Source organism: Ahaetulla prasina, chromosome 16 (assembly GCF_028640845.1).
Source record: "Ahaetulla prasina isolate Xishuangbanna chromosome 16, ASM2864084v1, whole genome shotgun sequence".
Taxonomy (NCBI): domain Eukaryota; kingdom Metazoa; phylum Chordata; class Lepidosauria; order Squamata; family Colubridae; genus Ahaetulla; species Ahaetulla prasina.
This window is the reverse complement of record NC_080554.1, coordinates 4802013-4827500: the sequence shown is the minus strand read 5'-3', so window position 1 is coordinate 4827500 and position 25488 is coordinate 4802013. Positions and strand designations below refer to the sequence as shown.

Genomic DNA, 25488 nt, shown 5'->3' with positions numbered 1-25488 from the left:
CTTAGCCCTCGCTCGGAACTCAGCAGCGGCTGCCTGTCCCCTCCGTCTCCTCGGAGGGATTGCTTGGAAGCGGCAGCTCAGTTACCCGGCGGCTGCGGCGGCGTCGGAGGAGGAGGAGGAGGAGGAGGGGTGGTGAGGCTGGAGTCTCACCTACCGGGCCCCCCCATTTCAGCCGCCTCCGCTCAGTCCAGAACGGTGACCTCCTCTTTCCTCATCAGGGACATTTTGGCCGATTGCAAACCCTTGGCGGCCTGCGCCCCTTATTCCAGCAGCCACGGACAGGGCGCGCAGGAAGTGCCCGTGCCCATCCCAGCCAAGCCCAGCAGCGAGGACTTTCGGGAGAAAATCGACAAAGCTAGCAGCAACTCTTCCTTGGATTCGGAGTACAAAGGTAAGAAGGGAACGGGAGTTGTAAAGTACAAGCGCCTAAATTTCCTAACAGGACCGTCGATTTTTATTTTATTTTATTTTTAAAGAAAAGTCACCAAGTTTAGTTTCTCTTTAGTCATTCTGTAAAATCACCCAAAACTGAAAATGGGGAAAGAAATGAAAGGCTCCGAGCTTCTAACCACCTATTTTCCCTTTGTTGGTAGGCTCACCCCCCCCCCCACTCTCTGATCTTCCAATCCTTCTCGTCTGAATTTCCTGACTTGGGCTAATACTGCGAATGCTAATGAACAAGATCCCGTCAAGTGTTAGTACCACTTTATTATAACGCCTTAGGCAAAGACCACACTTGGAATACTGCGTCCAGTTTTGGTCGCTGGGAAACCGATAGATAGATAGATAGATAGATAGATAGATAGATAGATAGATAGATAGATAGATAGATAGATAGATAGATAGATAGATAGATAGATAGATAGATAGATAGATAGATAGATAAGAGAGAGAGAGAGAGAGAGAGAGAGAATGTTGAGACTCTAGAAAGAGTGCAGAAAATAGCGGCATTAGAGAACCGGAGGGCTAAAACATAAGGAAGAGCGGTTGCTGGACTTGGGTCTGCCTCGTTTCACGAAAAGAAGGACTAGGGGGTGACATGACAGCAGTCTTCCAAATATTTGAGGCCCTGCCACAAAGAAGACGGGGTCCACCTATTCTCCAAAGCCCCTGAAGGCAGGACAAGAAGCAACGGATGGAAACTAATCAAGGAGAGAAGCAACCTAGAACTAAGGAGAAATTTCCCGACAGTGAAAACAATTAATCAGTGGAACTGCTTGCCACCAGAAGTAGTGAATGCTCCAACACTGGAAGTTTTTAAGAAGAGATTGGACAAACCTTTGTCTGAAACGGTGTGGAGTCTCCCACCAGAGCAGGCGGTGGGACTAGAAGGCTTCTAACTTTGTTATTCTCTTAAACCAACTACCAGGAAAGAGATGGCGAAGTATTCCCTCCCCCCTTATAATTCTTGAACTGTTAGGAGCGATCGGAATGGAGTGACCCAAGAAACAGCGGAGAGAATTTGGATGGTTCAGTTAGCAACCTTTGACTTTGTTGGGGAACTCAGGTTTATCTTACGGCAGTATCTGGGACATTTCCTGAACATCAGGATAACGGTGTTATTATCCTTCATAGCCAGCTTCTGCTGAGTATTCTCCAGCCAATACTAGATTGCAACAACAAAATGATCATTATCCTCATATTTCGGAGTGATTGTTCCTAAGAAAAATCCAGATCTTGCAAAGAGCCAGAAAGAAGCAAGGAAGAGAATCCAACTTCTGCTTAGGTGTCCCCAAGTTTTTTGTTTTTTGTTGTTGTTTTTTTCAAATTGAATAGACTGCCTCTACCTAGGGAGGTTCCTCTTTTTCCAAACGAAAAGCTGAGTTGAATTCAACCCCCCCCCTTTCCCGTTTCATTCGGTCCCACATACATCCGTGGCTTTGCTCTTAAAGCGCACGCCCGTTTTAGTTGGTCTTTGAAAAGCAAGACGGATCGGATTGGTTTTTCCTAGGAAATACCAAAAAATAAAAAATGAAACGGGGAATTTTTTTTGTTTTTGTTTTCCAGAATGAAAGATTGCGGTTGAAGAACAATTTGATGTAAGTGCGTGGCTGCGTAGGACATAAAACACACGACTGGGTGTGTTTTTAAATAGGGGAAAGTAAAGTGACTTGGAACAGTTATTGTTTGCCCTTTAAGTTACTCAACTGCGTAGTTTCTCTCTAGAACTCTTCTTACCCTGCACAAATCTGTTTTTTTTTTTAAATTCTTACAACCAAATCAATATTGCCTTGCCTCCTCCTAGATTTTATTTTATCGGAGCAAAAGGGAACAACCTATATGGCCCACTCAACTATCAGTTTACTCAGGGTTTACTGGAAGGAGATAGATAGGAAGTCGAAATTCCCGTTTCCTTCTTTGTCTTGGAAGAGTTTTTGACTCTGGGCCGAAGTGGTCCAATTACTCCCCGTTCTCGTTTCTAGTTAGTTCACTTCTTTCTCTGTCCGGAAAGAGGCGAGGCACTTAAACCCTCCTTACCACGGTGCAAACGAGACTGGATATTTGTGAAAGTATAAGATGGAAATAAAGATACCTAGAGAGGGGAAATAGCAGTGTTTGTATTTCTGGAGATTTGAGAAGAAAAGACAGATTTTTTAGTGATTTCCAAACTTGGCGTTTCTTTCTTTCTTTCTTCCCCCCCCCCCCCCAAAAAAAAAGTTTTCAAAACAATCTTAAGATTGTTTGCTCCATTGGATATAATATTTAATTTTTTGGAAGGAAAATTCTCTGCCAATGTCTAGAAGGAAGGAAGGAAGGAAGGAAGGAAGGAAGGAAGGAAGGAAGGAAGGAAGGAAGGAGAGAGGAAACGAGGAAGAAAAGGAAGGACATAAGGGAGTAGGGAAAGAAAGATGAAGGAAAGAAGGAAACAAAAAGAGGGAAAGAGGAAGGAAAGGAAGGAAATAAAGGAGGAAGGAAGGAAAGAAAAGAGAGGGAAAGAGGAAGGACATAGGGGAGTAAGGAAAGAAAGAGGAAAAGGAAGGAAGGAAAAGAGGAAAAAGGAAGGAAGGGAAAAAGGAAGGAAAGGAAGGACAAAGGAGTAAGGAAAGAAAGAGAGGAAGGAAAGAAGGAAAGAAGGAAGGAAAAAGAGGAAGAAAAGAAAGACATAAGGGAGTAAGGAAGGAAGGAAGGAAGGAAGGAAGGAAGGAAGGAAGGAAGGAAGGAAGGAAGGAAGGAAGGAAGGAAGGAAATCCCTGCTAGTTTACCTCTAAAACATTCCTACAGATTTCAAACCCGAGTTTGAATATTTGCTTCCTGGGAAGTAACTCCTAGACAGAGTCTATTCTCATTCATTTTTTAAGAGGGGGAGAAAAATCGCTTTGGACGAGAAAATCATTGAAATCCAAAGACAGGGTGGGGAATAATTACCGGGGCTATAAAACCCTCCTTGAGCTTCGAGGAGCAGATTCGCGGCAAGGTTTTAACCAGGGAGGCGATTTTTTGCTTAACTGCAGCTATTTGTGGCAAGCTTCAGAGCTTTTACGCGCGGCAGCGAATGGCAGTATATGATGATATTTTATTTTATTTTATTTGCTTGGGATTTTCGCTTCTTTTTTCACGAGGACCCTGGTGGGTTTTCACCCAAACCGCTTCCCAAGATGGTCTCTCCCCTCCCCTCTTTAATCTGATTTCTTTTTGACCTTTGCGTGTCTCCCTCCCTCTTAAGAAGTTGGGACTGCAATTAGTTTCTTCGTGGATCTCTCAGTACTTCTCTTCCCCCCCACCGCTTCTCACAACCTTTTAAACTCAATGTCGCCGTGAAATCTAAGCTTCGGGGTGGGTGGGGGGTCTCAAAAACAAGGCGCGCATCCTAAAAAAAAGCCGAAACTTATCCAAACTCAAAACGAGGCTTTAGTTCTTCTGGAAAATGTTCGCCGGTTCTTGAAAAAGGTGAAAAAGATTGAAAAGGAAGAAGGGATGAGATCGCCCGACTTTTCCAAACCAAACGGGGAGATCGAAAGTTGGGCTGCCGTGCCCCCCTTAACTTTCTCTCCCTCCCGCTTCCTCCTGCCTGCCCATTTCAAAAATCCAAGGAACCGTCTGAAGATCAAATAAAATCTTCTTCTCTTCCCCAAACAGTCGAAAGATTTTGGGACTTTCAAAAATCTCAAAAGTTTTCCCTAAAGGAGGGCAGATTTTTGCCCCCTCCTCTAGGATATAGGTAAAGGTAAAGGTTCCCCTCGCATATACATGCTAGTCGTTCCCGACTCTAGGGGGCGGTATTCCTCTCGGTTTCAAAGCCGAAGAGCCAGCTATGTCCGAAGATGGTCATGTGGCCGGCATGACTGAACGCCAAAGGCGCACGGAACGCTGTTCCCTTCCCACCAAAGGTGGTCCCTGTTTTTTCTACTTTGCATTTTTTACGTGCTTTCGAACTGCTAGGTTGGCAGAAGCTGGGACAAGTCACGGGAGCTCACCCTGTTAAGCCGCGCTAGGGATTCGAACCGCTAAACCCTTTCGCTTTCTGAAGGGGGAATTGGCTTTCTTTTCAGCCCAGAGCTCCCATCCGAAACGAATCCCCAGCGCCTGCCTTCTTTCTTTCTTTCTTTCTTTCTTTCTTTCTTTCTTTCTTTCTTTCTTTCTTTCTTTCTTTCTTTCTTTCTTTCTAACACGGGCTCGTTTCCTGAAGATTTCTCCCCAAGACGGAGCTGAAGGATCGTGGCACTCCCCTCCCCAGACCATTTTTGGGTTCGAGGGATCCTTAGTACTCTTAGAATAGAATAGAATAGAATAGAATAGAATAGAATAGAATAGAATAGAATAGAATAGAATAGAATAGAATTTATTGGCCAAGCGTGATTGGACACACAAGGAATTTGTCTTGGTGCATATGCTCTCAGTGTACATAAAAGACAAGATACCTTCATCAAGGTTTGAGTGGTTTTCGTTACCCAAACTAGAGAACACCATCTATCACCCTAAACTGGGGTGACGAAAACGTCTGCAAGGATGGGGGGAAATAAAACCCCAAGCTCAGGGAGCACCAAGGACCCCCCTCGGGTCAACCCCGAGTAAATATTCTCCTTGCATGCCATTCTTAACTTAGGGTGCAGCTTCCAGGTGTTGAGGCTCGATCCATTTACTAAAAACAGCTGCCCGGGGATGCAACCAGCCACAGAACTACCGTTATGGCTGTCACAATTCTTTTTGGATGGGTTGCGTAGGTGCTTCTTGCGCGTTGCCCCGGCTTAGAGATTTAGGTAAAACGGGGGAAGGGAGGGGGAGGACGGAGGAGGGGTCCCTGTTTCTCCGGCCGCTATAGAGGAGTTATTCCGGCCAAAACAAGGCGAGCTTTCCCCGGCTGCCTAAAGGCAGATTGGAATTTGGGATGTCTCGACTGCTTAAAAAAAATTAAACTATTGGGGTGGCTTTCTTATTCTTGGGGGGTTCTTTCCGGGAGCTTCCTTGTGGGGAAGGACCAGCTGGCAGCTGTTTTCTGTGTTACTTGGGCAGGATCGGTTTCCTTTTTCCTTCTTTGCTCGGCCTTCCTTCTTCTCTTCTCCTCCCGTCTCTCTCTTTTAAAAACAACTGTTTCCTGTGTTTTAATCTAAATCTCTTTCCTTCTTTTTTAGTGGCGTTTCTTTCCATTTAATTTCTCCTCCCTTCTTTCCTTCCCAAATCTTTTTCCGTTTTTCTCTCCTTCTCATTCTTTTCTTCCTCCTCCTTCCTTCCTTCCTATTTTATCATCTTTTTTTCTCCTATTTTCTCCCTCCTTTGTTTTTTTCCTTCGATCTCGTCTTCCTTCTTTCCTTCCTAATGTGCTGGTTCTCTGTTTTTTTTCTTCTGTTTTCTCCCCTTCTCTTTCTCCTCCATTTCTGCTTGCTTTCCTTCCTTCCATCCTCCCTCCCTTTCCTTCCTAATTTACCAATTCTATTTTTTTATGTTTTCTCCCTTTCCTTCCTTCCTTCCTTCCTTCCTTCCTTCCTTCCTTCCTTCCTTCCTTCCTTATCTTTTGACTTAGACAGTTTCCTTACTCCCCTACTGCTATCCCGCTGCAGGACTCCCTCTTCCCCTTTCCTACTCCTGAATCTGCATTACAGCCCTTTGAAACCCAGATTCAAACTTTTCAAGCTTAGCCTTTCACATCTAGCTTCCAAGATATATTCCCTCTCTCTCTTGCTCTCTTGCTCTCTCTTTCATTCTTATGTTCGCCTTTTATCTGTATATCAGATTTCTAATTCTCTTTTTCTAAATCTCTGCCAAGGATTTCAAGCTTCTAATTCTACCTCTCAACCATCCTAGATTTGAGATGATAGATAGATAGATAGATAGATAGATAGATAGATAGATAGATAGATAGATAGATAGAGAGAGAGACAGACAGACAGACAGACAGACAGACAGACATAGATAGACAGACAGACAGACAGACAGACAGACAGACAGACAGACAGACAGATAGATAGATAGATAAATAGATAGATAATGATATAAATAGACAGACAGACAGATAGACAGATAGATATGAGAGAAAGGATAGATAGATAGATAGATAGATAGATAGATAGATAGATAGATAGATAGATAGATAGATAGGAGAGAAAGGAGAGAGAGAGAGATGAGAAAGGATATATAGACAGACAGAGAAAGATTAATAGATATGAGAGAAAGGATAGATAGACAGACAGACAGACAGACAGACAGACAGACAGACAGATAGATAGCTAATGATGATGATATAGATAAATAGATAGATAGATAAATAGATAGATAATGATGATATGGATAGATAGATAGATAGATAGATAGATAGATAGATAGATAGATAGATAGATAGATAGATAGATAGATAGATAGATAGGAGAGAAAGGAGAGAGAGAGAGAGAGAGCGATGAGAGAGGATATATAGGCAGACAGACAGACAGATTAATAGATATGAGAGAAAGGATACATAGACAGATAGATAGATAGATAGACAGACAGACAGAGATAGATAGATAGATATGAGACAGAGAGGAGAGAGAGAGAGAAAGAAAGAAAGAAAGAAAGAAAGAAAGAAAGAAAGAAAGAAAGAAAGAAAGAAAGAAAGAAAGAAAGAAAGAAAGATGCTCGTTTCTCTTTCACACCTCCTGTTTAAGAGATCTTTGGGACTCCATCTCTGCTTGAAGAATTTTTCCACCTCCCTCGTGGCTCAATTAAGTGGATTATTGTCTTCCTACGTAGAGAAACCAACTTGCTCGTCGAATCTAAAACCTGCCACAAGGTTGTTTGAGCATAAAGCCTCTTGTCACCCACCCCAATTCCCAACCCCCAACCCCACTCCACACCCCCAGCTGAGGAAAAGCGAACAGGCTGCGTTCAAGAGTCTGCATTCGCCCAAACAACCTCACTCCCTCTTAAGACAGAGAGACAACGGATGGGGGGGGGGGGTTGTGGAAGGAACGTACGCACACAAACACACAAGAGATGGACTTGAGTTAACCCGTCCTGGGGGCCACCGGGATTTGCCAATCATCCAGCCGGTTGGGGTCCACGATCTAAACCGGATTAAAAGAAACCAGTTTCTATCCCTTAAATTGCAGCAGGGAGAAAGCAGAGAAGGAGAACCCGAGACGATAGAATCTCCTTTCCTCGTGTCTAGAAAAATCTGTTTCCTTTAAAAACACAACGAGGAAAAACCTTGTTTCCTGTTTTAAGGCTCTATAGAAATACACGCTCCAGGCTGGAAAATTATTTTTTTCCTGCTTCGTCTGGCACGGAGGACAATATTCCTACTTTTTCCCTAGAAAATCTTTTCACTTTGCTGCTTGTGGGTGACTTTTTCTAGAATTGCCATTCGTGTTTGGCTATGTGGTTTGTTTGTTTTTTAATTCCGGCAGGAAAATTGAAGATTCTTTGCTTGGAAAATTGTCCCTTTTGATCCTTCCCTCGGGACAACATTGCACTGATTTAAAGAAACGATTTTGCCAGTGATATTCCAAGACTAACACGAGCATAATTTGGATTGCAGAATCATTAGATAGTGATAACGTGACTATCGCACCCACCTTTTTGCAAGAATTCCAGGATATAATACTATAATAGTAACGACATTAAACACGTTGCACATTTTCTAAGGAGGCAGAAACTAGATCTAACAGAATTCAGGCTAGTTTTGTAGAAAATAATAACGATGATTACTGTTGGAAGTGGCGATGATTTGGATTGATCTCTTTACAAGTGGTACGGTTTCTGCACCTAATGAACGCTGGAGATTTTCAGGACAATTTTTTAAAACAAAATAAAAATGGGATGAAGCAAAGGATTCTTATTTTCCTAGCAAGTTGTCTCCAACGATGCCCACATCTCAACCTGTCACCTTGGTCTCCTCCAGAAATGAGTTCGTGATCACAAGGAAAGGAACCCTTTGAAAAGCAAAACGACTTGTAAGAAATGAAGGGAGAAGGAGAAGGAGAATGGGAAGGAGAGACAGATGGGAAAGATACAAGGGGTGGAGAGGAGAGAAGAAGGAGAGGAGAGGAAGCTAAGGATGAATGATGAATGAGCAAATGAGTGAAGGAAAAGGAGAGGAAAGTGGAGGAGGAGGAGGAGGAGGAGGAGGAAGAAGAAGGAGAAGGAGAAGAAGAAGAAGAAGAAGAAGAAGGAGAAGGAGAAGGAGAAGGAGAAGGAGAAGAAGAAGAAGAAGAAGAAGAAGAAGAAGAAGAAGAAGAAGAAGAAGAAGAAGAAGAAGAAGAAGAAGAAGAAGAAGAAGAAGAAGAAGAAACCTGCATTCAGAAAATGCAGAGTACAAAGATGGAACTCTGTAGATGTTGACTTCCTCTTCTTTGGGGCAACCCCTGAGATATTGGAAGACTGCTATCATGTCACCCCAAGTCCTTCTTTTCATCAACCTAGCCATGCCCAGTTCCTGCAACCCTCCAGTCCCCTAATCATCTTGGCTGCTGTTCTCTGCCCTCTTCCTAGAGTCTCAACAACTTTTTTGGGGGGTATTCTGGTGACCAAATTTGGCACGGAGGGTAACAATGTTCCAATATCTGAGGGGCTGTCACAAAGAGGAGGGGAGGGGGTGTCAGCTTATTTTCCAAAGTACCAGAACGAGGACAAGAAGCAATGGATGGAAGCTAACCAAGGAGAGGAGCAACCTAGAAGAACTAAGAAGAACTAAGAACCTAGAACGGTTTGCCTTCTAGAAGTTGTGGGTGAGCCAACACTGAAGCTCTTTAAGAAGAGACTGTGAGTAGCCACTTGTCTCAAATGGCAGGGGCTTTGATTAGAAGACCTCCAAGGTACCTTCCGGCTCTATTCTGGTTGGTTGGTTATGCAACATTCTTAAAGGTAAAGGTTCCCCTCGCGCAGTCGTTCCTGACTCTAGGGGGCGGTGCTCATCTCCATTTCAAAGCCGAAGAGCCAACGCACGGAAAGCTGTTCCCTTCCCACCAAAGATGGTCCCTATTTTTTTTCTACTTGCATTTTTTACGTGCTTTCGAACTGCTAGGTTGGCAGAAGCTGGGACAAGTCGTGGGAGCTCACCCCATTACCCGGCGCTAGGGATTCGAACCGCTGAACCGCCGACCTTTCCATCGACAAGCTCAGCGTCTTAGCCACTGAGCCACAGTGTGGTCTTACCAAGGCGTTATAAAGGGACGCCAACGCTCCATGCAATTCCCGATCTTGAGCCTTTATTATCTCTGTTTATCGCAGCTAGAGCCAACCTGATAAATGGCCTCCTTACAACTTCCAGCAAAAGTTGGAAATGTGAAGACAGTTCGACTCTTAACGTTTTTACTCATCGGTAAATCCCACTGAATTCAACTGAAACTTATGTAGAGGCGGAACTGTGATTTCAGCTGCTGGCGCAGGAGGAATGTAGAGAGGATTAAACAGACAAAGGATCAATGAGGACTCAACCATAATTTTCCTCTCCCGAAATATACATTTAAAAAAAAAAAAGGATAAAATGTATAGGTAGATTTCCAGTTCACCCATGGGGAAAATCAATTTTAAAAAAAGAAAGCAAGCCCCTCTCTCCTTTAAAATAACCACATTTCTCCACCGCCTTGCTGGTTTTCCAAAAATAAGGTCTATTATTTATGCCAATTTTACATTAAGGACGTAGAATAAGCCTGAATAAGCCCCCAAAGGACTTCCGTGCAGAGGGAAGGAATCGTAGTCTGGCTGGGCTGATTACATCTATTAATTGTTTAATAATTGATCGTTTGATTATTATTTAATGACAAAGGTTGCAAATGAAAGGAAAGGAATATGTTTGGGCTGTTGCCACTGTGTGTAAAACGTGGCATGAGGCAGTGCTGTGTGTTGTGCGCGCCTGGGGTTTTTTGTTTTTTGTTTTTGTGGGGCGGGGGGTCACTTTATAGCGATAGCAAAGAATATATATTTGAAATGGGCAATAGCGTAGCTTTTTGTAACCAGCCCACCCCGCCTCTGTGGGTGTTTTAGTTCTATTGGACTACAATGCCCATCTTCCTGTGGGCATACTGCTGGATAAACCTAAGTTTTGCGGGTGGGGGGGGTTGAGGGGAGGGGAGAGAAGCAATTGGTTTTATGTGCACCGTTTTTTTAAGGAGAAAGTTCTGTGAAGGGAAGTTACTCCTGAGTAAACAGCAGAGGGATTGATTGATTGATTTTTTGACATGGATAATTACGCATGGTAGATTCGCAGAGGCTGATGGACACCCCCTAACCCTATCCCTGTGAAAAATATTTTCCTTCCTTCCTTCCTTCCTTCCTTCCTTCCTTCCTTCCTTCCTTCCTTCCTTCCTTCCTTCCTTCCTTCCTTCCTTCCTTCCTTCCCTTCCCTTCCCTTCCATTTTCCCCTTCTTTCTTTTAAACGCCTGGGCTTTCCTGTCTTTTTTCCGCACATCTTCTTTTTCTCCTACCCTTCATTGCCCTTCTTAATTCCTCTTCCATGTTCTCTTCCAATTTTTCTTTATTTTATCCTGTCATTTCCTTTCCCTTCCTTTCTCCCTTCGCCGATCTCTTTTTCTTCCCCTTTATCTATTTGCCAGCCTCCTTTCCCTTCCCTTTCTTTTTCTCACTCTTTTCTTTTTTTCTTTTTTTCCTTTCCTTTCATCCCCCTTTCCTTTCCTGTCCCTCCTGCCTTTTTTCATTCCTTTCCCTTCCCTTTCTTTTTCTCACTCTTTTCTTTTTATTTCCCTTTCTATTTTTTCCTTTCCTTTCCTCCCCCTTTCCTTTCCCTCCTGTCTTCTTTCATTCCTTTCTCTCTCTTTCCTCTCCCTTTCCTCTCTCTCTTTCTCTCTTTCCTCTCCTTTCCTCTCTCTCTCTCTTTCTCTCTCTTTCCTCTCCTTTCCTCTCTCTCTTTCCTCTCCCTTTCCTCTCTCTCTTTCTCTCTCTTCTTTCTTCCCCCCCTCTCTTGTCCCTTTCTTTCTCTTTCTTTCCTTTCCTGTTCCTTTCCCTCCCTTCTTTCCCCTTCCCTCCCGCTCCCTTTCCCGACTTTCTTCCCCTCTCCCCTCCACCCCAAAGCGGCCGGGACCCATTTTCAACCCTTTCTCTCCCGGCCCCCAGTGAAGGAAGAAGGCGACCGGGAGATCTCCAGCTCTCGAGAAAGCCCTCCGGTGAGACTCAAGAAACCTCGCAAGGCTCGGACGGCCTTCACCGATCACCAGCTGGCGCAGCTGGAGCGCAGCTTCGAGAGACAGAAATATCTCAGCGTCCAGGACAGGATGGAGCTAGCCGCCTCCCTCAACCTTACCGACACCCAAGTGAAAACGTGGTACCAGAATAGAAGGTAAGCGAGAAAGAGATGCGGGCGGGGGGAGAGGGCTAGGGAGAAAAAGAGAGCCCGAAAGAGCCACGAATTCGGATTTAGACTTGTTTCCCATTTGGAATCCAGCCGGTCGTTATTCTCAGCCTGTCTTGGCCGATCTCAACTATCCAAGCTGGTTCAGAGTGACCAGCTTCTTTTGAGGAAGGGGGGATCGATTGGGGCGTTGAGAAAGCCTGAGCGTCCAAAGAATTTTAAAAAGTCGCCATTGCAGTTGTGAAATCGGTGTTAGGTGGTTGTTTTGGCGGTCCCGAAATCGACCCTAGTGCAGACGTTTGCAAAGAAGCGAGTTTAGTCAGAGAGAGTTTATTTGGAGAGTTTACTTAATCCCAGAATTGGTAAATCCCTCGGTTCCTTCTCCCCTTCTATTTTTTCCCCCTTCTATTTTAACTTTTTTTTTTTTTAAAGACTCTACATTCTTAATCTACCAATTCGAATTCGGCTCCCCTTCCTTTCATTCTTTCCTTCCACCCGAGTTCTGTTAACCTGGTTTAACAGTTTTAACAAACTGGTTCAACCAGTTTGCTGGCTGGTTCTTGTTGAAATGTGGGTAGATGGCCCTAAAGGTAAAAGGTAAAGGTTCCCCTCGCACATACGTGCTAGTCGTTCCCGACTCTAGGGGGCGGTGCTCATCTCCGTTTCAAAGCCGAAGAGCCAGCGCTGTCCGAAGACGTCTCCATGGTCATGTGGCCGGCATGACTCAACGCCAAAGGCGCACAGAATGCTGTTCCCTTCCCACCAAAGGTGGTCCCTATTTTTATACTTGCATTTTTTTTTACCTGCTTTCGAACTGCTAGGTTGGCAGAAGCTGGGACAAGCTCACCCTGTTACACACAGCACTAGGGATTCAAACCACCGATCTTTTGATCGACAAGCTCAGCGTCCTAGCCCCTGAGCCACCACGTTCCTATGTAGGTAGGGCCAAGTTGGCTTAGTTTTGAGGAGGGAAGAATTAACACATTAACTTCTGCAATTTTCAGGAAAAATCGGGAGAGGTCATTGCAGCTAGAGGGGTATATCAAGAATCACTGACATCTGTGCCATTTCCTACAATGTAAATTTTTGTGGCTGTGGTTGAAATGCAGTTTAAAAAATTATTGTAAAGCTCTCCGGTTCTTTTAAGATATTTCCACCGTGGAGTAAATCCTCTGTGTAGGTATGTAGAGCTTTGTAGGTGGTTTTTCTCTTGCGCTGAGGGTTATTATTATTATTTTTTAAATGGTTTCACAGGATGCTAAATTGCAAAAACCACTTGCTCTCCAGGCCCTGCTTAAAAGGCAAACGAAATCAGGCAAGGAGTTAAAATAATCAGTGTCCACTGAAATTTTTTGAAGAAGGTGGAATCCACCCGCTGGTCTGAGGTTATTTTGCAAGCTTTTAAGTTACACTGAACTCTTGGCACTGGAGCCAATGTCTGGATTACACAGGACTCCTATTCTGATTGTGGAATAAAGGTGCTTGATTAGGTGAAAGCCACAATCACACAGGTCTGCCCAGAACAGATTTTGGGTAATGAGGGACAAGGTTTTTAATCCGCTCAAGAAATTCTGCTTAATTTAGATTTTGATTCCTTTCGGTCTTAACCTTGATGGGTGTCAATCTTGGCTATTTTTTTTTTAAAAAAATCTTGATTTAGTTTTGATCTTGATTATATGATTAGTTTAGATCTCGCTCAGTTTTAATTATGTGTCGTTTTGATCGGGGTTGTTATTATCAGGCCTGGCAGGAATCTGATGTGTGAATGCAGCTTAGCCACTTTGGTTAATATACGAATTCAGTGCTTTGTGCTCTGGTGTGTTGCTTCATTCTAACACACTGGTTCATGTGGGCAATCTTGCGCAATGTGTTTAATAGTTTGCATATCAGCACCACAATCGCAAGAAGGGGGATTGGACATCCCGTTACGAGCCCACCGCCATCCCCCCGCAGAAGGGTTGTATATAATTTCGTGGATTGTGTGAATATGTTTACTTCTCTTCCGTCACTTTCTCAACATAGTGCAGTATTGCAGGCTGACTCTGCCCACAGCCAGGAGTTCGATCCTGAAGGGGCTCAAGGTTGACTCAGCCTTCCATCCTTCCGGGGTCGTTAAAATGAGGACCCGGATTGTTGGGGGCAAAAGGGCTGACTCTGTAAACCGCTTAGAGAGGGGCTGTAATGCACTGCGAAGCGGTGTATAAGTGCCATTACTAAGTGTTATCATACGCTAAATAAGAATAAGTGTTTTGGGCTGACTTAGGATAAAGGATCAATAACCCAATTAAATTAATTGGGTTATTGATCCTTTATATATATATATATGAGAGAGAGAGAGAGAGAGACAGACAGACAGACAGACAGAATCAGTATATTATTAGATAGATAGACAGACAGACAGACAGACAGACAGACAGACAAATAGATAATAAATATAGATTAGGTAGATAGGTGGGTAGGTAGGTGGACAGAATATAGATTAGGTATGTGGGGGGATAGAGAGAGACAGACAGACAGACAGACAGAATCAGTATATTATTAGATGATAGATAGATAGACAGACAGACAGACAGACAGACAGATAATAAATATAGATTAGGTAGATAGATGGGTAGGTAGGTAGACAGATAATATAGATTAGGTGTGGGGGGGAGATAGAGATAGAGACAGACAGACAGACAGAATCAGTATATTATTAGATGATAGATAGATAGATAGATAGATAGATAGATAGATAGATAGATAGATAGATAGATAGATAGATAGATACAGACTGACAGACAGAATCAGTATGAATATTATTAGAGAGAGAGACAGACAGACAGACAGACAGAATCAGTATATTGAGAGAGAGAGACAGACAGAGAGAGACACAGAGAGAGAGAGACAGACAGAGACAGACAGAGAAATATAGAAATATAGATATGAATGATGTCTTTTTTAACTGACTCTCCCCAATCGCAGCTCTTGATCCCTCGGTGTCCTCATCCCACCTCCTCCTTTAAGCCATCATCTTGGTGATAATTGCAAACCAAGGGAGCAGTAAATTGAATTCAAGATGCTGGCCCCTGCTAAGGGTTATCCGAGCAAGCTGGGAGAATTTGAACAAAGAGGCAGGAATTGTTCAGAGGTCATTCCACCTTCTGTCTGGGAAAAAAAAGCCGTCGGAAAAACAAGAAGGTAGAAATTAGCCAACTTGCTGGGTTTTGAAGGAGCTAGGAGGTTAAGGTTTCCCCGGGCTTAAAACACAATTTGAAAGCGGGGGCTGGTCTGTACAGCAGAGGTGACCTTCTAACCTGGTTTGTTAGTCTAACCTGGCGTGGGCTGATCTCTGAATGCACACTCACGTGTGGCTTTGTCCACCAGGTGAACTGCCTGTCTTGTGTGAACCCAGCACCTTGGGCACAGTTTCAGTAAACCAGGATAGAGCAAGCTGTGCGAATGAGGCTCTTTCCCTCCCACCCCAGTTTGGAAAAGCTAAGCTATTAATTAACTGGGCTATTAATAAAAAGCGAGCAGGCTTGTGGGTGGAAAAACAGAGGCCAGCGGTGAGATAACTCATCCATTATTATTATTATTATTATTATTTTTGCATTCTGAGTTGGCAAAACAGCTCTCGCCACCTGTTGACCCGGGCGAGATCCCTTCCGAATTTTCTTCCTCTTCCTCTTTTTTTAAATTCTCTCTCTTTTTTTTTAATTTGGTTGCTGCGTTAAGACTTTCACAAAATTTCTCTGTCTGCATTTTAAGAATAGCGCCCCTTCTTCCCCAAATCAATATTATTCGCTTCTTATTCTCAATTTTTCAGAGAGAGGGAAATCTTTCAGATTTGATGAGGGAGGGAAGAGGAAGAGGAGGCGGAAGGAGGAGAGGAAGAGGAAGAGAAAGAGGAAGAGGAAGGAGAACAGGAGGAAGAATAGGAAGGAGAGGAAGAGGAGGTGGAAGGAGGGGAGGAGGAGGAGGAAGAGGAAGGAGAGGAGGAAGGAGAAGAGGAGGAAGAAGAGGAAGGGGGAGAGGAAAAATAGGAAGGGGAAGGAGAGGAGGAGGAGGAGGAAGGAGAGAAAGAGGAAGAAGAGGAAGAGGAGGAGGGAGAGGAGGAGGAGGAAGAAGAGGAACGAGAAGAGGAAGGAGAGGAGGAGGAAGGGAAAGAGGAAGGAGAAGAGGAAGAGGAAGAGGAGGAGGAAGGAGGAAGGAGAGAAGGAGGAAGAAGAGGAAGGAGAAGAAGAGGAGGAGGGAGAGGAGGAAGAGGAGGAGGAAGAAGAGGAAGGAGAGGAGGAAGAAGAAGAAGGGGGAGAGGGAGAGGAAGAATAGGAAGGGGAGCAGGAAGGAGAGGAGGAGGCGGCGGCGGCGAACCAACTGTTTGATTTGCGTGGGTGAAAGAAAAAAAAAAGAGAACGGGGAAAGAAATCTGTTGTTTTTTTCAGCTAAAGACACAACAGCACATCGCTGGGCTATTAATAATATATCCCAATTGATGCTTTGGGTATCAATAATTAAGGGCAGTTACAGTAATTACACAATTATGATGACAATGAATAATTGACTAGCGGGAAAGAGAGATGGAATTGCTCCTGGGCAGAAAAGGTGAAAGGCAAAGATTATGGGCTGCTCGACCCAAAAGTTTTCGGTGTGCGGCTTGTCTGTTCTCTGTGAAGTGGTTGGGCACCTGCAAAACAGTAACGAGAGTTGGAATGGGACCTTGGAGGTCATCTAGTCCAATCCCCGTACTAGGGATTCGAACCTTCAAACTGCACTGAGGTTACCTGTCTGAAGCAGGTAGAATGGAGAGAAAAGGAGGTGGCGAACTCCGCTGTCTTTCTTAGCGGCCCATTTCAGAGACACTCGATTCTCGAGACTCGACTTAACAACCATTTCATTTAGCGACGGAGGGTTAAGAGTTAGAACCTGGAGAATCCACACAGATAGTCCTTCGATTACAGCCATTCGTTTAAAGACCGTTCGGGACGCTGGGGGAAAAAAAGACAAAAGACTTGGGACTGGTTTTTTTTTCACACAGCATCCCCCAAGAGGCTTGGCAACTGGCTTGTACCGATGACTGCGGTGTTTCGCTTTGGCGAGGAAGATGGGGCCAAAGCTCACTTAACAACCGCCTCGCTCAGCGACAGAACTTTTGTCCGACGTACGTTGCGGTCTTAAACGCCGAGGACTACCTGTAGAGAACAAACCTCGCGGGAAGCGCGTAAAAGCGTGCAAATGTGGGTGAATTTTGAAGAGAAGCTCTAAGCGAGAAGTGGGTGTCGTTGTTTTTTCCCACGCCACCCCTTAAAAAGTTGGGGAGGGGGAGAGGCGCTTTTCGTTCACGTGGCTTATATTTTATCGATACTGACTGTATTAAAAATTAAAATTGAGGCAGTCGCTGTTGCTGCCGCCTCTCACGGTTGTTTAATGGGATTTTAAACTTGTAGGATTTTTCAACACAGCCCGGCAAATGAGTTTGATTTTCAGAGAGTCTTTCGGGGGGGGGTGTCTCCCTGTTTCGTGGGGGGGTCATAAGGCCACACTTTAAGAAAAGCTACTCTGAGGAAAAGAGGCAGTTTGGCCTAGTGGTGAAGACACCAGGCTGGAGAGCAAGAGACTGGGAATTCTCGCTCCACCAAACTTCCCTTGCTAAACGTTTGTTAAGTGAGCTTCACCCCGTTGTACGGCCTTTCTCGCCCTCCCCCTGTTGTTAAGCGAATCTCCGCCGTTCTTAAACGAGTCACCCGGTTGTGAAAGGGAATGCGGCTTCCCCGATTGACTCTGCTTGTCAGAAGGTTGCGAAAGAGGATAGGGTGAGCCCATTTATGCGAACCGTCATAAATACGAGCCCGTTGCCAAACGATTGAATTTTGATCATGTGGCCACAGGGAGGCCCAATGGCTGTGAGTGTGAAAAAAACCACAATCCTAAATAACTCCCCCCCCACTCCGTATTCTTGTAACTTTGAACGGTCACTAAACAAAATGTTGTAAGTCAAGGACTACTTGTACTGTATTCTCTTTTCAAAGAAGAAAAACCAAGAAGGTCCAGTAGCTTTTGTGTGGAAAAAACACCTTTGGAACATGACCTGAAAGATTGACTTTCTCCATCAAGTTGTCGTCTTCTTCTTCTTCTTCTTCTTCTTCTTCTTCTTCTTCTTCTTCTTCTTCTTCTTCTTCTTCTTCTTCTTCTTCTTCTTCTTCTTCTTCTTCTTCTTCTTCTTCTTCTTCTCCTTCTCCTCCTCCTCCTCCTCCTCCTCTCCTCCTCCTTCTCATTTTAATTCTTCTCCTCCTCCTCCTCCTTCTCATTCTCATTTTAATTCTCCTCCTCCTTCTTCTTCTTCCTCTTTATCTTCCTCTTCATCTCAACCTCCGGCTCCTATTCTTGTTGTTGTTGTTATTCTTGTTCTTCTTGTTCTTCTTCTTCTTCTTCTTCTTCTTCTTCTTCTTCTTCTTCTTCTTCTTCTTCTTCTTCTTCCTCCTCCTCCTCCTCCTCCTCCTCTTTGTCTTCCTCTTCTTCTCAACCTCCAGCTCCTCCTTTCTTCTTCCTCCCTTCTTCTCCTCCTCCTCCTCCTCCTCCTCCTCCTCCTCCTCCTCCTCCTCCTCCTCCTCCTCCTCCTCCTCTCCTTTTCCTTCCTCTTCCTCTTCCTCCTCCTAACAGAACAGAACAGAACAGAACAGAACAAAATAACAGAGTCAAAAGGGACCTTGGAGGTCTTCTAATCCAACCCCTCTGCTCAGGCAGGAAACCCGTTTGACCCCCGTTTTCTCTCTTTTCTTCCCCCCCTCCCCCCCCCACCATCATTTCCAGGACCAAGTGGAAGAGGCAGACGGCGGTGGGGCTGGAGCTGCTGGCCGAGGCGGGCAACTACTCCGCGTTGCAACGGATGTTCCCTTCGCCCTACTTCTACCCGCAGAGTTTGGTCTCCAACCTGGATCCCGGCGCTGCGCTTTACCTGTACCGGGGTCCCAGCGCGCCCCCTCCGGCGCTTCAGCGGCCTCTGGTACCTCGCATCCTCATCCACGGACTTCAAGGGGGCAGCGAGCCCCCACCGCCTTTGCCCCCTCTGGCCGGCGTCCTCCCCAGAGCAGCCCAGCCGCGGTGAGCGGACCCCGGCTTGGGCTTTGGCTTCAGGAAGAGACGTGGGAACGCAGCGCGCCCTCCCCGCTTCCCTGCGCCGGATTGACTCTGCAAAAGCGGGGGTGGGGTGGGGGAGGGAGGGGAGGATAAGAAGTGGGGGGAGAAAGGAGGTGGGGAGGGTCCTGCACGCATCTCGAGGCATTCCCACGACCCACCTTTCTTTCTCGCCTCCGGGGCAACCGCCTCTCCCACCAACTTAGATGCTGCAAAAACTCATCCCTGGCACTTTCAGAAATCCAGCCTCTCTCTGCTCTGGCATCAGATATATATATATAAATATAAATATATATATATTCCCTCCCCCTCCTTTTTTTTTTTCCTATCGTGGTTTCTTTCCCCCCCCCAGCAATTTTCAACTGGCTATCGGGCAACCCCTTCTTGGATTAAGTGAGTTTTAGTCGGGTTTAGGAGGTGATGTGAATTCTGGGTTTTGCCAGCTTGAGGGTCCCTGCACCCTCCTGGTACCACCTCCTTGGAGGTACCAAGAGATGACCAGCCTTGTCTTGCAACCACGTTTTTTTAGAGATGCAAACCCGAAAGATGCAAATCTTTCCAGGGGGTTTAATGAGTTGTATGAACCGTGTAGCTCTGCCTTAGTGCGTGAATCCGGAATGTGAGTTAATTCAGCAACCTCACATTTTGCACTTGTGGTTGGTATTCAATTCCCATGCTACAGAGAAGGTACACTGCATCCTTTGCCCCATTCTGGCCTGCTGGATTCCCAAACTCCCGACATCCCCAGCCAACACCATCAAAAAGAAAAGAAAAGAAAAAAAGGTTCATTTATAGTCCAAAATTCCCTAGAAAAGTGCCCAGTTGGGAAAAACCTCTTTTTGACGTTTCCTTTACACAAATGGTTTATTTTGCTTTGCAACCGGTTCTAGAAAGTTTCCTTTTATTTGCTGGGAAAAAAAGAAAGAAATATTTTTCTTTAGGAATCTGCACTGCACATTATCAGCAATTGATCCGAGTATTGATTTTCTGAGTTTTACAGGGCCTGGTGGCCATTTTTCTCTTCCCGTTTGCTCCTTGCTCACTTTCTGAGGCCCCCAAAATTGTCCTGGCCCCCCTCCCACTTTTGCAGGAAAAAAAACGAGGCAAAACCCCAGCTCTGCTCTTGATGGGCCACGGGGCAAAGCAACTGAACAGATAAACGTCTTTGCTATTATTTTTTTTATTTGCATTTATATCCCGCCCTTCTCCGAAGACTCAGGGCGGCTTACACTGTGTTAAGCAATAGTCTTCAGCCATTTGTATATTATATACAAAGTCAACTTTTATTGCCCCCAACAATCTGGGTCCTCATTTTACCAACCTTATATAGGATGGAAGGCTGAGTCAACCTTGGGCCTGGTGGGACTAGAACCTGCAGTAATTGCAAGCAGCTGCTGTTAATAACAGACTGTCTTACCAGCCTGAGCCACAGAGGCCCTTTTTGCTGGCATGACATTGGAACCAGGACAATTACACACACACAAAAAAGATTTCAAAACACATGCCGGATAGGCTCAGAAGCTTCACGGTGTCATCATCATACATGTGTCTTTGTGTGTCTACCTGAGAGTGAGCCCCAATGGGTTCTAGGCGTCTCAAAATGACGATGAAGCTTCCTCTCTTTGCAGCTCTCTTCAAGGAGTTCGATTGCGTTAAATCCGCAACCCCTCGATTGTGCGCTGCAGAAAGAGAGAGAGAGAGAAGAAAGGAAACGCAAACACCGAGCAAACACAAACACACACACACACACAAAACAACCCTGCTTTAAATGTGGGTCGGGGGAAAGACGTGTCGGTTCCCTACAGACAAATGGACGACTCTAAATTCCATGAAGACGAACTGGAGAGGCCTGGTGTTCTGTCTCCTTCCCCACTTCAGACCCACGAACTGGCCTTCAGCCAGTGGATTCACGGCTCTTATCAGTCCTGGCAGAGAAATCGCAGCTGCCTGCCAAAGTTCAAACAAATGACTCACGTAGCAAGACTTTCAGCTCTTTTTGAAATGCATCAGCTAAACTTTTGCTTCCTGTGGAGTGAGAGCAGTCCCAAAGCTCCTTATATATCCTGTGGGGTGGGGCTCCTGCCCCACCCTTCCTTTTGATGACGCCGCCTCTCTAATCTTCTGAAGCGCGGGTCAAGCCAAGCTTGATTATTATTATTATCAGCTGGGTCTGAAGGCGTAGCCTGGGGAAGGGAGGAATCAGGGGATGACGGCCTCATTACGTCCTCCGACTGGTCTGGTTCTGGCTCCTGGAGCCGAGCCAAAGGAATTGGTGCTCCAGAGGTAAGCCTTACCGGCCCTTCCCCCTCACTCTCGAAGTCACTTTCTGGCATGGGGCCAGGTTCGGGGGCTGGAGTCACAACACCTGGTTTGCCAGGCCGTCATCATCTTTTCTGATTTCAGCCACCGAAAGGGGGAAAAGCAGAGAGAAGGGAATTCAATTTTGGATTGAGGCATTCCCCGGATCTTGTAGGTCGAAGCAGCTGGTTCTCGGTTGCTTCAGTAAAGGTTCCAGATTTGCTGTACAGCGTTCGATGACCACCGAAGAGGACATCCAATCTTTCCCGCTATCTACTGGTCCTATCAGGGTTTTTTGGTAGCTCAGATCTGAATACCGCACCAGACCTGGACCACTTTGCCAGTTCTGGATCCAGGGACGGGGATTCTAAAAACATTCTAGAACCTAAATATCTGTGAAGATTCTCAGGCATCCAGGTCATGGTTGTCCCAAATGTGTTTTTTTTCCAAGAGGCCACTGGATTTTTTGGTTTTTCTTTGAGAAGCCAGACGCCTTCAAAGAAAAGCCAGGAAGTCCCAATAGCCTCTTGGGGAAAAAAAACAAACACCTTTGGGATTCCAGAACCTAGATTTCATCCCATCATTATCTAGATATCCCTCTAGGCAATCTTACGGTCTCCAAGTATTGCGGTTACTACTTTCTTGATGTCTCAAGTAAGCACGCGAGCTGGGATTATGACATTTTAGAGCTCATTTTTAAACCAAGAAGGGAGAGCCGAGGTCCATTAAAATAAAGCCGCCTGCCCATTTTGATTCCACGAAGCCTCCAATTCTTCCCATAAATTCATGCCAGGAGGTACAAATTATACATTTCATTCCTAGGATCTACAGTTCATGTTCCTTGGAAGGCCACATCTACTGATGTTTTTTGAATGTCAACTCCGCGGTCTGGTTTTGGGTGTCTTTTAGCCAAGACTAATCAAGAAAGATTGAACCTAGAATGAGATCCTCTCTTTTTATTTTATTTTTATTTTATTTATTTATTTATTTTTTGCAGTCGGGTGTTTGCCTGTAGAACAAAATCCACCCTTCTCTAGCCAGGAGAACAAAACAACATGCCGATCAGGGGTGAAATCCAGCAGGTTTCTGACAGGTTCTGGAGAACCGGTAGCGGAAATTTTGAGCAGTTCGGAGAACCGGCAAATACCGCCTCTGGCTGGCCCCAGAGTGGGGTGGGAATGGAGATTTTGTAATATCCTGCCCCCAGGAGTTTGGAGGGAATGGGGATTTTGCAATATCCTTCCCCCCCAGGAGTATGGAGGGAATGGAGATTTTGCAATATCCTTCCCCCCAGGAGTATGGAGGGAATGGAGATTTTGCAATATCCTTCCCCCCAGGAGTATGGAGGGAATGGAGATTTTGCAATATCCTTCCCCTGCCACGCCCACCAAGCCACACCACACCACGCCCTCCAAGCCACGCCCACAGAACCGGTAGTAAAAATATTTGGATTTCACCGCCGATTCATATTGTATCTTAGTCTAATGTAAAATTAAAAAAAAAAAAGTCCTTTTATGCTAAGGATTTTTCAAGACGATGTTCCTTCTTTTTAAATTTTTTTTGTTTTGTTGCCGTTGTAAATAACTGTGCGCACAAAGTATATTATTTATGGTGAAATTCCTTCCCCCCCCAAAGGGTGTATTTGTGTAAGTGCGTCTTGTTAACTCTGTATCACTGTAGGATTCTCTCCATTTTTGGCTTTTATAACGGAAGGGGAGGGAGGGGGGTGAAAAAAAAGGAGAATTCTGCTTTAGAAGAGCTCAGATTAAAAACAAACCAAAAAAAAAAAGATATTTCTCTCGCTCTTTTTCTTTTAACGTGGAAATAAATTTCTTTACAAACAGAGGGAGGTCACTGTGAAGCCTTTTGATTTTGACTAGAAGAAAAGATCTGGTTGAAACATCAAAGCGAGTTGAAAAACCCGAAGGAGTTTATGTAGGGGATTACGTCCATCTGTCCATCCGTCCGTCCGTCCGTCAATTCTTCCCATAATTTTGCCGTAGTTTAGCCTGTTTCAAGAGCTATCTCTCTTTCTCTCTCATTTTAGTAAAAAAAAAGCAAGCAAAACCACCCAGGTTTTACCACCCATTCGTTTCCGTTGCTAAGCGAGACGTTGATCGAGCTTCTCCTCGTTTTGCGACCTTTCTTTGCTGCCGTTAAGCGGATGGCTGCGGTCGTTACGTTGGTTAAGTGTTAACGTTGATTCATGTGACTGCGGGGGGGGGGATGCTCCAACGGTCGTGAGGGTGAAAAATGAGTCATAAGTCATTTTCCCTCCCCCCCCCTTGTTATTTCGGTCACTAAATAAGAGGTTGTAAGTCAAGGACCACCTGTAGGGTGGTCTCCCAGGTTTCTAACTTAAGGAGTGGTTGATCTGGTTCCTCCCTGACTTAATTTGCCATGATTGCAATGGGACTTAACGACCGTTTTCCGCACGCCTGTTGCAACACATCCCGTAGTTGTGCAGTCAATATTTGGACGCTTGGCAACTGGTTCGTATTTATGACGGTTGCAGTGTCCTGGGGTCACGTGATCCCCTTTTGCAAACTTTTGACCTTTGTGACAAAGATCTGAAGTGGTGTAGGGTTTCCTGCCTAAGAAGGGGGTTGGACTAGAAGACCTCCAAGGTCCCTTCCAACTCTGTTTATTCTATTCTATTCTATTCTATTCTATTCTATTCTATTCTATTCTATTCTATTCTATTTCATTCTATATTCTACTCTACTCTACTCTACTCTACTCTATTCTATTCTATTCTATTCTATTCTATTCTATTCCATTCCATTCCATTCCATTCCATATTCTACCCTACTCTATTCTAATTCTATTCTATTCTTCCATTCCATATTCTATTCTATTCTATTCTATTCTATTCTATTCTATTCTATTCTCTTCCATTCCATATTATACTCTACTCTACTCTACTCTACTCTACTCTATTCTATTCTATTCTGTTTCATTCCATATTCTACTCTACTCTACCCTACTCTATTCTAATTCTATTCTATTCTATTTTATTCTATTCTATTCTATTCTATTCCATATTCTACCCTACTCTATTCTAATTCTATTCTATTCTTCCATTCCATATTCTATTCTATTCTATTCTATTCTATTCTATTCTATTCTATTCTATTCTATTCTCTTCCATTCCATATTCTACTCTACTCTACTCTACTCTACTCTACTCTACTCTACTCTATTCTATTCTATTCTGTTTCATTCCATATTCTACTCTACTCTACTCTACTCTACTCTACTCTACTCTATTCTAATTCTATTCTATTCCATTCCATTCCATTCCATTCCATTCCATTCCATTCCATATTCTACCCTACTCTATTCTAATTCGATTCTATTCTATTCTTCTATTCTATTCTATTCTATTCTATTCTATTCTATTCTATTCTATTCTATTCTATTCTATTCTATTCTATTCTAATTCTATTCCATTCCATTCCATTCCATTCCATTCTATTCCATATTCTACTCTACTCTACTCTACTCTATTCTAATTCTATTCTATTCTATTCTATTCTATTCTATTCTATTCTATTCTATTCTATTCTATTCTATTCTATTCTATTCTATTCTAAAGTCAATAGGGAAGCCAAATTCACTTAACAACCATGTGACTAACTTAAAAGCTGCAGGCCTTCCCTTAACAACTATGGCCAGAAAGGTCGTAAAATTGGGCAAAGCTCATTGAACAAACTGTCTTGCTTAGCAACAGAAGTTTTGGGCTCAGTTGCGGTCGTTAAATCGAGGACTACCTCTACCATGGTAGCTCTGTATCCATCTTCATAGCATCTTCTTCCATCTCAGGCAGGATGGGCTGCTGTTATATTACTGGGACTGTAGTTTGACAATCCCTAAAATTTATCTTAATTTACTTTCCTTTTCCACACTTCCTTGGCTGACTTTGTAAAAACTAAACAGGGTCGAACCTGGTTAGAAACTTGGATGGGAGACCCGAAATTCCAGGGCTGCAGCGACCAAAATATCTTAAATATCCCAATGGATATCAGGGACAATGATGATGAAAACTTAAAAAAGTTTCCCATTGGATTGCCAAGAACTCGGCTCAACCAGACGGAGAATTATTTGAATAAATAAATGATTTATTTTTCACATTTCTGAATCATCCCTCTCCCTCAAACAAGGAGTTCAATACTCACCTGTACAACAAGCCTGTAAGGTAGATCGCATTGGAGATCACATCTAAAATTAAGAGAACGATCTAAGCGCAGAAGAAAGATCAAACTTTAATGCAAAAATAATTGATAGACTAGTAACAGTAGCTGAGCATCAGTTTGGTGTAGTGGTTAAGGCACCAAGCTAGGAAGCGGGAGGCTGTGAGT

The 25488-nt window shown here is 44.3% G+C and overlaps 1 protein-coding gene across 1 annotated transcript in view; it reads left to right on the top strand.

Annotated features, from left to right (window-relative positions):
• Positions 1–18800, top strand: part of BARHL1 (BarH like homeobox 1) — an 18911-nt gene extending 111 nt beyond the window's left edge. The window contains exons 1-3 of the mRNA XM_058159464.1: positions 1–391; positions 11482–11704; positions 18506–18800. The exon at positions 1–391 is cut by the window's left edge and continues 111 nt beyond it. Coding sequence (XP_058015447.1) covers positions 1–391; positions 11482–11704; positions 18506–18800 — 909 coding nt within the window. The remainder of the gene's footprint in view (positions 392–11481; positions 11705–18505) is intronic.
• Positions 18801–25488: the final 6688 nt, after the last annotated feature.